The following is a 16,033-nucleotide window of genomic DNA, read 5'->3' on the forward strand; positions in this document are numbered from 1 at the left end:
CCTCTGCCTACATTGACTTTAATACAAAACCTAGGAGGCTCGTAGGGCTCTAGGGACATATACAGTACCAGTCAAATGTTTGGACACACCTACTCATTCCAGGGTTTTTCTTAATTTTTTGCTATTTTCAACATTGTAGAATAATAGTAGAATCATTGTAGAATCAAAACAATTAAATAACACATATGGAATCATGTAGTAACCAAAAAAGTGTTTAACAAATCAATATTTTTTTTTTTTTACATTTTAGATTCTTTAAAGTAGCCAACCTTTGCCTTGATGACAGCTTTGCACATTATTGGCATTATCTCAACCAGCTTAACCTGGAATGCTTTTAAAACAGTCTTGAAGGAGTTCCCACATATGCTGTGCACTTGTTGGATGCTTTTCCTTCATTCTGCGATCCAACTCATCCCAAACCATCTCAATTGGGTTGAGGTCGGGTGATTGTGGAGGCCAGGTCATCTGATGCAGCACTCCATCATTCTCCCTCTTGGTCAAATAGCCCTTACACAGCCTGGAGGTGTGTTTTGGGTCATTGCGTGGTGGCAGGTGCCCTAGTTGTTAGAGCATTGGGCCAGTAATCAAAAGGTTGCTGGATCAAATCCCCGAGCTGACAAGGTCAAAACTGGTCGTTCTGCCCCTGAACAACGCAGTTAACTCGCTGTTCCCCGGTAGGTCTTCATTGTAAATAAGAATGTGTTCTTAACTGACTTGCCTAATTAAATAAAGGTTCAATTGTCCTAATGAAAAACAAATGATAAGCTCACTAAGTGTATGAAATGGTGTATGAAATGAAATGGTGTATTGCTGCAGAATGCTGCGGTAACCATACACCATTTCATGTGCTATCATTTATTTTTAAGTGTGCCTTGAATTCTAAATGAATCCCTGACAGTGTCACCATCAAAGCACCCTCACACCTCCTCCTCCATGCTTCACGGTGGGAACCACACATGCAGAGATCATCCCTTCACCTACTCTGTGTCTCACAAAGACACAGCGGTTGGAACCAAAATCTCAAATTTGGACTCCTCAGACCAAAGGACAGATTTCCACCGGTCTAATGTCCATTGCACGTGTTTCTTGGCCAAAACAAGTCTCTTCTTCTTATTGGTGTCTTTTAGTAGTGGTTTCTTAGCAGCAATTCGACCATGAAGGCCTGATTCACACAGTCTCCTCTGAACAGTTGATGTTGATTACTTGAACTCTGTGAAGCATTTAGGAAGCACATTCTGATGTGTAGTTAACTCTAATGAACTTATCCTCTGCAGCAGAGGTAACGCTGGGTCTTCCTTTCCTGTGGCGGTCCTCATGAGACTCAGTTTCGTCATAATGCTTGATGGTTTTTGCGACTGCACTTTAAGAAACTTTCAAAGTTCTTGACATTGTCTGGATTGACTGACCTTCATATCTTAAAGTAATGATGGACTGTCATTTCTCTTTGTTTATTTGAGCTGTTCTTGCTATAATATGGACTTGGCCTTTTACTAAATAGGGCTATATTCTGTATTCCACCCCTACCTTGTCACAACACAACTGATTGGCTCAAAGGCATTAAGAAGGAAAGAAAATCGACAGATTAACTTTTAACAAGGCACACCTGTTGATGTCTTCACTATTATTCTACAATGTAGAAAATAGTAAAAAAAAAAWWTTTTTTAATGTATTTTAATAGCAGGACACTGTGAAGTTCATTATCCCTCTGAAGACTATGAATTTGGCTGTTTGAGAAGGTTTGAATTCTAAGCAACCATTGTTGGAAGTACAATAGACCAACATAGCTAGCTACTGTACAGTCATGGCCAAAAGTTTTGAGAATGACACAAATATACATTTTCACAAAGTCTGCTGACTCCGTTTGTATGATGGCAATTATCATATACTCCAGAATGTTATGAAGAGTGATCAGATGAATTGCAATTAATTGCAAAGTCCCTCTTTGCCATGCAAATAAACTGATTCCCCCAAAAACATTTCCACTGCATTTCAGCCCTTCCTTAAAAGGACCAGCTGACATCATGTCAGTGATTCTCTCGTTAACACAGGTGTGAGTGTTGACAAGGACAAGGCTGGAGATCACTCTGTCATGCTGATTGAGTTTGAATAACAGACTGGGAGCTTCAAATGGAGGGTGGTGCTTGGAATCATTGTTCTTCCTCTGTCAACCATGATTACCTGCAAGGAAACACGTGCCGTCATCATTGCTTTGCACAAAAAGGGCTTCACAGGCAAGGATATTGCTGCCAGTAAGATTGCACCTAAATCAACCATTATCGGATTGTCAAGAACTTCAAGGAGAGCGGTTCATTTGTTGTGAAGACTGCTTGAGGGAGCCCAAGAAAGTCCAGCAAGCTCCAGGACCGTTTCCTAAAGTTGATTCAGCTGCGGGATCGGGGCACCACCAGTACAGAGCTTGCTCAGGAATGGCAGCAGGCAGGTGTGAGTGCATCTGCACGCACAGTGAGGCGAAGACTTTTGTAGGATGGCCTGGTGTCAAGAAGGGCAGCAAAAAAAGCCACTTCTCTCCAGGAAAAACATCAGAGACAGACTGATATTCTGCAAAAGGTACAGTGATTGGACTGCTGAGGACTGGGGTAGAGTCATTTTCTCTGATGAATCCCCTTTCCAATTATTTGGGGCATCCGTAAAAAAGCTTGTCAGGAGAAGACAAGGTGAGCGCTACCATCAGTCCTGTGTCATGCCAACAGTAAACGATCCTAAGACCATTCATGTGTGGGGTTGCTTCTCAGACAAGGGAGTGGGCTCACTCACAGTTTTGCCTAAGAACACAGCCATGAATAAAGAATGGTACCAGCACATCCTCCGAGAGCAACTTCTCCCAACCATCCAGGAACAGTTTGGTGATGAACAATGCCTTTTCCAGCATGATGGAGCACCTTGCTTTAAGGCAAAAGTGATAACTAAGTGGCTCGGGGAACAAAACATCGATATTTTGGGTCCATGGCCAGGAAACTCCCCAGATCTTAATTCCATTGAAAACGTGTGGCGGGTGGACAAACAAAACCCCACAAATTTTGACAAACTCCAAGCATTGATTATGCAAGAATGGGCTGCCATTAGTCAGGATGTGGCCCAGAAGATAATTGACAGCATGCCAGGGCAGATTGCAGAGGTCTTGAAAAAGAAACTCTTTGCATCAACTTCATGTAATTGTCAATAAAAGCCTTTGACACTTATGAAATGCTTATAAATATACTTCAGTATTCCATAGTAACATCTGACAAAAATATCTAAAGACACTGAAGCTGCAAACTTTATGGAAATTAATATTTGTGTCATTCGCAAAACTTTTTGCCACAACTGTAGTATGTCAAAGCTGTGTGCTGGAAAACCTTGGGATAGCATTTGTGGAGTAGTCTTTTCAGCTTCAGACCAATGCCCACTTCTCACTTAAAACAGTGTTTTTTTTATTATAATTCATAGTTCATGTGGAAACGGCCCAAACTGCTTGCTATAGCTGGCTAGCTAGTCTGTCAGGCAAGAAAAGTTGTGAGTAGCTTTAAATTTGGGCTGCACTCACGAAGCGTCAACCTCATCTGTCACTTTCACTAGCTAGCCATACAGACAACCATCTAACTACCCACTGAAATGAAGGCTTGAGTAATTTTGTTTATCTGTTGGGCTTAAGTTATGGGTTGTCATGTTTGCTAGGTGCAGATATTCATAGGCTAATCATTGCTCGTTTTCCTATTATTTAACAGCTGTCGTGTTAGGGTAGATGCCAGAGCAGTGGACCTCATATGAATATTGAGTTACATTTTTGTTTACATAGCCAGCTAACAAGTTGCTTGTTTTGTCCTGTTTCTACCGATGCAATTCATTTGGAAACTGTCCTAGCGTCATAAATAATCTGCTAACATTGGCAAACTCTGTAGTTAGTCTGTCAGGCAAGGAAGCGAGAGTTGATTGGAAGCTAGAGAGAGAGAGAAAGAGAGTGTGTGTGTGGAATCACACAATTTATTATGGAAACCCCTGAGAGGGGATTATTAGGAAGAGAGTGTGTGTATAGTTGAGAAAAAGAGAGGAAGGAAGAGAGAGATAGTGTGAGAGGGAGAGAGAGAGAAAATGTTCCTGACCACAATTATATCCTATTTGTTGCTCCTCTCCTCTCCCTCTGGTCCTCTAGGTCAGTGAAAGTGAGGGAAGTGATGTGGCAAGTCAGGGCTCAGAAGCAAAAGGCATGGAGAAAGAGGACTTAGAGATGATTGGAGGGATAGAAATGTGGAGTGAGGAGGGAGGAGTGAGAGAGGAAAAGGAAAGTGAAGGGGAGGGAGAGGAGAGTAGAGGGAGAGAGACAGGAAGAGGAGCGTGAAGTGGAGGGAGAGGAGAGTGGAGGGAGAGGAGAGGAGAGTGAGAGAGAGTGGAGAGAGAGTGAGTGAGTGAGTGAGTGAGTGAGTGAGTGAGTGAGTGAGTGAGTGAGTGAGTGAGTGGAGAGAGAGAGAGAGAGAATATAGTGGAAGGAGAGGATAGTGGAAAGGAAGACGTAGATCATGAGGGAGAGGGGGTGAGGAGGAGGGGGAGGAGGAAGCAGAGGAGGATGGAGAGCATGTCCAAAGAGGGAGTGTCTGCCCCAAGTACCACCATTCACCTTTGTACCACACAGCCTGGGCCTAAAGTGACAGAGGCAGGGGTTAAATTACATTTGAGTCATTTAGCAGACACTTTTAGTGAATTACAAGGGCACATCGACAGATTTTTCACTTAGTTGGCTCGGGGATACTGACTTGCCTAGTTAAATAAAGGTTAAATTACAAATAAATTAAAAATACCTGCCGCACCATAGCTCCGTTTCATAGCTCCATAATAGCTAACACTAGCTAGCGAGCTAATATTAGCGTTAGATGTTACATAGCTCCATAATAGCTAATGCTAGCTAGTAAGCTAATATTAGCATTAGATGTTTCATAGCTCCATAATAGCTAGCTATCAGCTGCCACCCCTATACCCAGAACATAAAGTGGATAGCAGAGAACATGCCTACCGTTTACCCTCACTTTTTTCGACAGACCAAAGCCTTAAATATGCCGTTTTAGAAGCTTGTCTTTGTCCTGTAGGCATTAGATGGCAACGGCAATAATTTTGATAGCACACAGGGCTGCGGGCCAGAAGGTTTTATAATAAAACATTGCATGAATCTATCATTGTATTTGCAGGCCCGAGAAAATATTTCCGTTTATAAACATTTCATGCAATTCTACATACTTTTAAATATTACCAGAATCTTTTTTAATACAACACAAATTACAGAAATTACAGGCTAAGAATGGACAGAGCGATAGGCCTACATTATGTGTTCATCATATCATCCACTACATGGACAAAAACATGTGTACAGCTGCTCGTCGAACATCTCATTCCAGAATCATGGGCATTAATATGGAGTTGGTCCACCATTTACTTCTATGACAGCCTCCACTCTTCTGGGAAGGCTTTCCACTCAATGTTGGAACATTTCTGTTGGGACTGCGTTCATTCAGCCACAAGAGCATTTGCATGGTCGGGCACTGATTTTGGGCGATTAGGCCTGTCTCACAGTCAGCGTTACAATTCATCTCAAATGTGTTCGATGGGGTTGAGGTCAGGGCTCTGTGTAGGCCAGTCAAGTTCTTCCAACCCTTAACAGCCCTTCACTGACACAGAAGTAGGCTATTTAAAGAGTGCATGGTATAGGAATTGGCCGTGTCTGTCAAACAGGTAGGTCTACCTCTTATTTCTTAAATAGGAAGAAATAGGCTCCAACACAAAGCCCTGTTGTTGTTAGTAAAGTCTAATTAAGACGGTTTAAATGAATTATGCTTACCCGCATTTGCCTACTTTCAGCCCCATGAGCTGTCCATTTCCGATTGATTGTGCCGCAGATGCTGCTTCAAGTTTCAGCACCCCAATGTAATTTATTGCAATCTGGCTTATTGTGAGGTTAATAACTCTGATAAATACATCATGGGCAAGAAACATATTGTTTTTATTAAAATAAACGATAGTAGTAGCAAGCTGTCAAAGTTTACCTCCTTCTACTCTTCACGCTCTCCTTCTTAAACTGAACAGAACATAGGCTATAGGCTAGTTGGAGCGGAAGATATCACATTTTTGGGAAGAGGCCTAATCAACAACAAAACAAATCTGAAGACTTATTTGACTCTCCTCCTGAACTGCCACTGTAGGCCTACACAGCACAGCCATTGGTTAGGCAGCACAAAACAAGTTTTTATCATCAAGAGCAGAGCAGGCCAGGGCTCAGGAATGGAATATCTATTGCAGTGTGCAATGCAGCCTAGATTTATTTACACCATCCCAGCAGCACAAAAGACTCAGGAAGGAAGTGAATTTTCTTAGAAATATAACTCAGAGCATGCACTTTGTAGCCTATAGCCTATAGACTATGGATACTTTCATTAAATAGCCTTTAGGAGCACATATTGGGCACCCATGTAAAGATCTTCTTCGTCTGATGAAGAGTAGTCAGGATCGGACCAAAACGCAGCGTGGTACGTGTTCATGATATTTATTATAACTCAGAACACTAAGACAAAATAACAAAAATAGACCAACACGAAKCAGTTCTGTCTGGTGCAGACACAAAGACAGGAAACAACTACCCACAAAACCAACATGGAAAATGGCAACCTAAATAGGCTCCCCAATCAGAGACAACGAGAAACAGCTGTCTCTGATTGGGAACCAACTCAGGCCACCATAAACCTCCAAACCCCTAGACCATACAAAATCCCCATAGTCAAACAAAAACCCTAGACAAAACAAAACCCCTATACAATACAAAAACTAAACAAACCACCCTTGTCACACCCTGACCTAACCAAAAAATAAAGAAAACAAAATATAACTAGAGTCAGGGCGTGACAGCCCAGCAGAGAATCAGAGACGAGGGGCGTCATCGGGCACACATTGATATGTAGCCTAATAAGCAACTAATTCTAAAACACAGAAATATTGATATTTCATCAAATACAAATTACATGACCCTCTGTTGGACTAGATTACAAAAATACTAAACCCTCCCCTTGACTAAAATTGAAAAAGCATGCCCCTCCCCCATTTCCCTCCAGGTATCCATTCTGTACATTTCGATCCATCCCTTAGATCTCTCATTTATCAACCACGCTCTGTGTTGAATTGGACTTAGCCAGCTGAAGATACAACAATCCTGGCTGCGATTTCAGTTTGTTGGCCAAAGTTAAATCACACACACAGAGTTTATTTCAGCTCCGAGACCAATGAACATCTGAGGCTGAGACAATAAGAAGCCTGTTAAAGATGAGTAATGGGTTGTGCATGGAACTATCCAAAGGAGATTGACAAAAGGGTCACTGATTGGTAGGGGACTCATAGCAGTGATAAAAATCATTATTTTGATTATTCATCCACTTTAAAGAGTCCTGAAACTACCTCCATTGTCAAATTGGTGGTATATACTGTTGATTCCTGACAAGTGCACTCTGTAAAAGTGCAAACTCAATATCAATAAAGTTTTCCTGTCCCAATATACAAGTACATGCTCTCTAACTCCTGTTAAACGCATGGGCACAAGTGAAGTACATGAGTCTTTTGTACTTCATTGGAGTCCATTGGACTCTTTTCACATCAGAAATGTATTACATTGGGGACGTGAAGTCCTCCTGCCGATGAAGTCCTTAAAGCCAGCTATAAGCCCCTGCTGCAATGCTATAGGGCTTTCTCTACTAGGTACGTCAATGCAGTCTCAGACACAGCAATACCACACATACAGCCCAGATGAAATGAAAAACATTGTAATAGATGGACCCTTCAAGGAACTGAGGAAGAAGAGACTCTAAGTTCTTAGGAACAGCAAAGCTACCAATCGATCAACGGAAGGACGGTAGGGAGTTCTTTATTAACTTCTGAGTGGGCATCTGTCCCTGCAGACCTCACTATGGACAAACACATCTTCTGAAGCACCAGCAGGTAGAAATGTGTTTAGATGGGGTGGGTATTTTAAATGAGTTAGTGTTGTGCCTGCTAGGCCTGCCAGGGCTAATATCAGCTCCTCTGGGCTGCAGAGGTAAGTTAATTACCCATCCTGCTGTTGTCTGTCCTTTTGAGTTGGCAATACTTCTACCATAGAATTCTTCCTATTTTTTCATTCTTTGTCCTTCCTTCTTTCATTTCATTTATTTTCTAACCTAGGGAATGCGTCCAGAGAATTCTCCCTTTCTCTCTTTCCTTCCATCACTTCATTGAATCTAATGTCTATTGGACATTGTGTGTCATGGCGGATCCAGCAGTCTCTTTGGAAGGTGAACGGTTAGGAAAGGAGTACACATTGATTTTATAAGTATGTATCTATGAACAAGTAAATCTGGAAATATTTCCACTCTAAAATGAAAATAAGCCCTCTGGTTTCAGAAGGACTAGAAAAGAAGGACTAGAAAGGAAAATCAATATTTTTAAGAACAGAACAAAAACTAAATTCACATTGAAATGGAAGCCCTCCTAAATTCCCACTGAAAATAAGTCCTGTCTCTCTTTGACTTGTATCCTTATAGTAGCCTATCCTTACTAGCGGTTACATTTAAGTAAGCATTTCACGGTAAAGTCTACACTTGCTGTATTCGGCGCATGTGACAAATATAGTTTGATTTGATTTCTGGGTAGTCTAAAGACATTATGAGTAAAAACACACCCACACAACATCTGAAAATCAGAGTCAACACAATTTTTCAAGGTGTTGTTGTTGAGCCCTAGCGCCCAAATAGCAATTGAAATGCTAATTAAAAGCAAGGTTGCAAAGCACTAAAAATAGCGAGAGCTGCAAAAGAGGCACATCAATTACATTCACCCCTGGGTGACAGCTATAGCATTTACCAGGAGAAATCCACTATGTTTCTGCTGGATGTGCAACACAACACCCAGCTAATGAAGTACATATGGACTACAAGGCCAGAGACAAGGGCGTCAAGGGTGTGTCCACATGCGCAAATGGATTTTGTCCCCCCACACCAAACGCGATACCGACACGCAGGTTGAAATATCAAAACAAACTCTGAACTAATTATATTCATTTGGGGACAGTTCAATAAGCATTAAACATTTATGGCAATTTAGCTAGTCCTATTTAGCTAGCTAGCTTGCTTTTGCTAGCTAATTTGTCCTGGGATATAAACATTGAGTTGTTATTTTAGCTGAAATGCACAAGGTCCTCTACTCTGACAATTAATCCACAGATAAAACAGTCAACCGAATCATTTCTAGTCATCTCTCCTCCTTTCAGGCTTTTTCTTCTTTGGACTTTATATGGCGATTGGCAACTAACTTTCATAATAAGGTGTATTACCGACCTCAGTTCATCTTTCAATCACCCACGTGGGTATAACCAATGAGGAGATGGCACGTGGGTATATGCTTTTAAAAGCCAATGAGGAGATGGGAGAAGCAGGACTTGCATCGCGTTCTGTGTCACAAATAGAAGCAACTTCTATTTTAATGCCCGGCAACGCATGCGCTCGTTGGCTCGCAGTGTGGGTGCAATGATTGAATAACATATATGTGCAAATTTATTTTGCAACGCACGCGCGACGTGAGCAATGTGGTCAGCATGTAACTCTTTAAATGCTGCCGCTGCTTTAATAATATCCTATAGAGTTGTGTTTTAAAGGCTTTACAATATGAAGGCCATAGCATTACATACAGTATTTAGTGTATGATAAATAGGAAACCTAAAGGTACAGTACTTGAGGAAATCAAGCTTGAAAGTACTGTACCATGTCTTCGATACTTGATATTCCACTTCTAGTAGCCCTTTCCTGCAGTCAATTACCAAAAGTGCCCTGTTTGGCCTCATTAGTGGAATGTTATATACAGACTCGAAATCATTGGCCACTTTAATAAATGGATCACTAGTCACTTTAATAATGTTTACATATCTTGCATTACTAATCTCATATGTATATACTGTATTCTATACCATCTATTGCATCTTGCCCTATGCCGCTCGGTCATTGCTCATCCATATATTTATATGTACATATTCTTATTCCATCTCTTTACTTCGATTTGTGTGTATTAGGTAGTTCTTGTGGAATTGTTATATTACTCGTTAGATATTACTGCACTGCCGGAACTAGAAGAACAAGCATTTCGCTACACTAGCATTAACATCTGCTAACCATGTGTATGTGACCAATACAATTTGTTTTGATTTTTAAAAACTCAACACAAATCTTGTGTTTCCATGTCAAACAGTTTTGTTATATTTCAGTCTTCTGTGATGTATATAAAGTGTAATATTGGGATGCAACCTCAAAATGTAATACATTTCAACTCTATATCTGACATGGTACAGGTGTCTTTTTTGTTTGAGCCGAACCATGTTTGTGAGGTGTATACTTTAGCTTCAAAGTAATTTTGTTAAAGACTTCCAAGAATCACTCTGTGTGACCCTGATTTAGCCCACTGCAGTTAAGGGTTAAACAGAAAGTTTTTCAGGAGAGCACAATTCAGCACATCATTGGACTGGGAGGCAACTAGTGAAAGCATTGGATGACGTCATTGGTTGAATGATGGTCTGGATGTCACAGCTGATGTGTCTGATAGGCTAAGCATCCCTCCCACGCTGCCCATTCAGGATTTACCATCCATTAAACTGTAAACAATGCCATGGCAAACCAGAGAGGATTCAAAATGGCCGCTGGTCAACTTTGGTAACCATACTGTTATCATGCTAAACCAGTGACACTGGGATGTTAGTCACTGTCTGTCCAGGGTCTATTGTATGTCTCAATAGTTTACAATCAACAGTATGGAAGAACTGGACAGGAGAAAGCACATGTCCGTTAGACATCCACCACAAAGCCAATATGGCAGTCCAGAGCAGATGAAGGAAAGGAGACAAGGAGAGAAAGAAAGCCACTACTTCCCCCTCCTTCCAAGCTTTCTAACCATCACCTATTCCAAAGCCCTTGCTCACGTCAGAACTAATATACAGGTACAACGACTGAGAGCCACACAGACGTGCAGGGACCAAGAGGAGACAGAGAGGGAAATAGAGAGAGAGCGAGAGAAAGGAGAGATAGAGGGAAATAGAAAGGGGAAATGGAGACAGAAGGAAAGCGAGAACAGGCACAGAAAAAGCCTTGGCGACGGTGTGGCTAAACACAAGCCACACAGACAGACAGACCCTGCCTGTTGTGACAGACTGACAAGAGTGATTGGCAGATGGAAGAGATGCTTTGGATGTCAGATGAAAGCGTTTTTTCTCAACCCCTGCCTTGACAAGGAAGTGGGAGGAGAGAAGAGAAGAAGAGAGGAGAGAAGAGGCAGAAGCAGAAGCAAAAGCAGAGGCAAAGGCCGACTAGAGGCAGAGAGGAGAGGCAGAGAGGAGAGGCGGAGAGGCAAAGAAGAGAGGCAGAGAGGAGAGGCAGAGAGGAGAGGCAGAGAGGCGAGGCAGAGAGAGGCGAGACAGAGAGGCGAGACAGAGAGAGGCGAGACAGAGAGAGGCGAGACAGAGGAGAGAGATCGAGACAGAGGAGAGAGGAGAGGCAGAGAGGAGAGACAGAGACAGCACTGCAGACTGCTCTGTGTTATGCCACAGAGAGAGTGGGAGAAGAGGAGAACACAAGCCCAAAAGTTTACCACTGGCAGTGATGTTATGGAAGGGAAAGTGCTGGTTTTAAGGGCTTGTAGTTGGTTTGGCTGGGAAAGATTATTTTTGCTTGTCTAGGGTTCAGACGAAAGCAACCATCCTTCATTTAAGTGCACCTCTGTGGAGTTGTGGATTGCAGCAAAAGAAGGTGCCCCGGACAACTCCAATCAGACCTCACTATTGTAATGGCTAGTTTTGCACGGCTGGAAAACCTGCCAAACCTGCCAAACCTGAAAACCTGCCAAACGTGCCAAACCTACTGGGTTTGGCACGGCTGGAACCTACTGGGTTTGGCACGGCTGGAACCTACTGGGTTTGGCACGGCTGGAACCTACTGGGTTTGGCTAGGCTGGAACCTTCTGCGTTTGGCACGGCTGGAACCTACTGCGTTTGGCTAGGCATTAATCTACTGCGTTTGGCTAGGCTGGAACCTACTGCGTTTGGCACGGCTGGAACCTACTGCGTTTGGCTAGGCTGAACTACTCGTCTAGCTGGCCTACGCGTTGCTGGCTGGAACCTACTGGGTTTGGCACGGGCTTGCGAAACCTTACTGGTTTGGTAGGCTGGAACCACTGCGTTTGGCTAGGCGGGGAACCTACTGCGTTTGGCTAGGCTGGACCTACTGGGTTGTGGCACGGCTGGAACCTACTGCGTTTGGCACGGGTGGAACCTACTGCGTTGACGCTGGCCTAACTGCGTGCCGCTGGAACCTACTGCGTTTGGCACGGCTGGAATACCGTGGCACGTGGACACTGGGTTTGCACGGCTGGGAACCTACTGGTTTGGCTAGGCTGGAACCTACTGGGTCTTGCCTAGGCATGAATCTACTTGCGTTTTGGCTAGGCATGCATCTACTGCGTTTTGGCTAGGCTGGGAACATGATGGGTTTGGCTAGGCTGGAACCTACTGGGTTTGGCTAGGCTGGAACTTACTGGCTTTGGCTAGGCTGGAACTACTGGGTTTGGCTAGGCTGGAACCTACTGCGTTTGGGCTAGGCTGGACTGATAAGGCTGGATTTGGGTGTTGATAAGGACTTTAGCCACTGTACCGTTTCTCCAACAAAAACACACATGATGTCTACTCTAGGACCCCAACTCAATAAAGTGCAGTCTGGAGATAGAGGAAAACGGCGATGCTGCGTTCACATAGAATGTTTACACTGCATCAGATGTTGGTAACTGTGTTACAAATACACACCCTTGCAAGCTGTTTCTCTTACACTCTTACATACATTGTCATTGGATATTTATGCAAAACCACACACGTGCACACCCCTTTAAAATATCGAGTGAACTCGTAGAACTGGAGTCGTAGTGCAGAGGACACACCTGGGGGGGGGGGGGGGGTGAAGCTGTGATGGAAGTGCACTGACGTGTGTCTCCACCACTCACCAATTGATGAGGTGAACAGGACAATCAATGGCCGATCAATAAAAACAATAACAGTGTATGGCCATTCAGTTTAATGGATTCCAACAGACATTTCCATTTTATGGGAATCGTTGTGGTTGAAATCTAGTTGAAAATTAAACAAGAACTGTATACTAACTAGTCACTTTGGATTTGATGCGGCATTGAGAAGGTACACTGAGATAACAAGAAAACAATGTTGGCCCAACCACTGTGTCCGACGGTAATTTGCAGGACTTACAGTAGACGTCGACCCTTATGGACTTGATGGCCGGGGAGCCCAGGCCGTTCTCAGCCTTGCAGTAGTAGCGTCCCCCTTGGTGTCTCTGGATCTTGGTGATGTGCAGCGTCTCGTTAAACACACTCGAGTCCTGGAAGCGGTCAGACACACTGCCTGCTGTCTTGGTCCATCGGATCTGGTGGAGGGAATAGGACACATGGTTGTTTAGATGACTTAGATGTAGGATCTTAATTTGAGCCAGTTTGCTACAGCAGGAAAATAATCCTCCAGCAACAGAACATTTGAATTATTATGTGGATGATAATTAATGTACATTTTTGTAGGGGTTGATACATTTTCCATAAGGGAAAATCAAGTCTGAAATTTCAAAGTGGAAATTACAAACTACAGAAGCCTTTTAAAAACCTCAAATATATAAAACCTCAAATATATAAAACCTCAAATATATAAAACCTCAAATATATAAAACCTCAAATATACTACACGTTTCTGTTAACCTCTTTCAGCCCTGGAATGGTGAGTCTCTACTCTCTACCAATTTCATCTTCTCATTACAACCACATCTAATACACTGTCTGACTCTTCCCCTCCTCAAAGAAGATCTGATATCGCTATCTGTAAAACCCTCAATCACAACTTCACTGTCTTTCACCAACTGGTGCAACACCCTTAACCTTGTAGCAGGGGGTGGTAATGAAAGGTGAACTAGCATTCAGTTCATTCCTCTGGTCTACAACATGGAGGTGTAATTGACCCTCCATCATCTTTTTCTCTCTCCTGTTCTCATTAAAGCCTGGACAGGTGGTGCAGGGTCATGCCCCAAGGCTGACAGAGACAGAACCACTGAACATGGAGGTTAATTCATCTCTTTTTTTTAAGCTACTGCTATATCACCCCAGAGATGGACTGAGTTTGCTAAGCGACAGCATACCCACACGTGTAAGTACTGTATGTATGCACTTAAGTGCTCACACACAGACTGGTTTTGCCTCCACAGTCAACACACACAACATATCTCTGCTGTCTGTGTGAGCAGAGAGGGAGCTGCAGCACGTTGGAATTCAATAGGAATGCATACGCTAGCGATATCGTCGTATTGGAGACTGCTAGAATCCCATTTGATGGAGATATCATGGAATGGAGATAGCTGTTCTGTTGTATTGGATGTGGGTCCTATCCCATGTTCAGATTCCACTCTGGACTATGAGAGAGAGAGAGAGGCAGCATATCATTATCACCGCCGTTTTGTTAGTGTGAAATCAAATGTTATTTGTCACATGCGCCGAATACAACAAATGTAGACTTTACCCTGAAATGATTATTTACGAGGTCTTTCCTAACAATTCAGAAATAAAAAGTTTAAAAAAATAGCACAACATTTTGTTTGTAGAAAAGGAAATAGTAACACAATAATGAGGCTACAGTGTCTGTGTGAGATGCATCAGAGTGGGGTTCAAACCCTAACATCTGTTGTCCAAGCTAGAGGCCAGAGACAGAGAGAACAGACTTCAGATGTATGTAGCCATGGAGTTTATTATTAGCCTGACAACAGTCCTTCTCTGGCCTCAGGCTGTTGTTCACAGTGGGGGAAGAACAAACTAACTAGCCACAGTCTTTGTATGTCGGATAAAACTAGCCTTAGTTTATATGTAACATTAAAAGGGAACTAAAACTCAGAGATCCTACCCACACGCGTTAAATACAAGTTCAACAACATGAACTCTCCCCAGAAGTTATTAAATAAGTTATGAGCATAAATTAGATTGTTCTCTGAATTCTCATTCCACCATCCTTCCTCCTTCCTCTCCTTTACTTCTCCTTCAGATACAGTACCATCATAAATACTAAGAGAGACAGTGAGAGAGTGAGAAAAAAAGTGAGTGAGAGAAAGTCAGAGAGACAGAGAGATATAGACTGAGACAGAGAGAGAGCTGGCTTCAGCACAATTCAGTATTCTACCAGCTTATATTCTCCCATTTATTTCCTCTCCTCTGCCTTTTGTGTAAAGAGCTTTTGAGTTCCAGCAAAGCACCAATATCAGGGTATTGTTCAAGGGCCACTAAGAAGTGGGTATTCAAATAGCATCCATGGTTTTCAAAGGGAAAGTGGTACTGTTTGTTTCACATGACGGTATACCACATCATCTGACTTACTGAGAAGCTTTGAAAGTTTTTCCCGGAGCCCCACAGCCATTTTGCTCTACACTCTTTCCTTTAAACTTCCCTTGAGTGGGAGCTAGGGTATGTCTGTCTGTCTGTCTGGGTGCTAGGGTATGTCTGTCTGTCTGGGTGCTAGGGTATGTCTGTCTGTCTGTCTGGGTGCTAGGGTATGTCTGTCTGTCTGTGTGTCTGTCGGGTGCTAGGTAGTCTGGTCTGTCTGTCTGTCTGTTGCTGTCTGTCTGTCTGTCTGTCTGTCTGTCTGGTCTGGGATGTCTGCTCGTAGCGGTATGTCTGTCTGGTCTGGGTTGCTAGGTAATGTCTGTCTGTCTGGGTGCTAGGTATGTATGTCTGTCTGGATGCTTAGGGTATTTTATCTGTCTGGGTGCTAGGGTATTATGGCTGTCTGGGTGCTAGGGTATGTCTGTCTGTCTGGGTGCTAGGGGTATTTATGGTCTGTCCTGGGTGGCAGGGATGATGTCTGTCTGGGTGCTAGGGTATGTATGTCTGTCTTGGGTGCTAGGGTATGTATGTCTGTCTGGATGCTAAGGTAATTTTATGTCTGTCTGGGTGCTAGGGTATTTTA

General features: G+C 43.0%; 1 protein-coding gene across 1 annotated transcript in view; it reads right to left on the reverse strand.

Annotated features, from left to right (window-relative positions):
• The window catches only part of LOC112068313 (MAM domain-containing glycosylphosphatidylinositol anchor protein 2-like), a 381,767-nt gene that overhangs the window by 219,457 nt on the left and 146,277 nt on the right, over window positions 1-16,033 (reverse strand). Inside the window, 1 exon segment of the mRNA XM_070438102.1 lies at window positions 13,292-13,466. Coding sequence (XP_070294203.1) covers window positions 13,292-13,466 — 175 coding nt within the window.

This window comes from Salvelinus sp. IW2-2015, unplaced genomic scaffold (genome assembly GCF_002910315.2).
Source record: "Salvelinus sp. IW2-2015 unplaced genomic scaffold, ASM291031v2 Un_scaffold396, whole genome shotgun sequence".
In the NCBI taxonomy this organism is placed as follows: Eukaryota; Metazoa; Chordata; class Actinopteri; order Salmoniformes; family Salmonidae; genus Salvelinus; species Salvelinus sp. IW2-2015.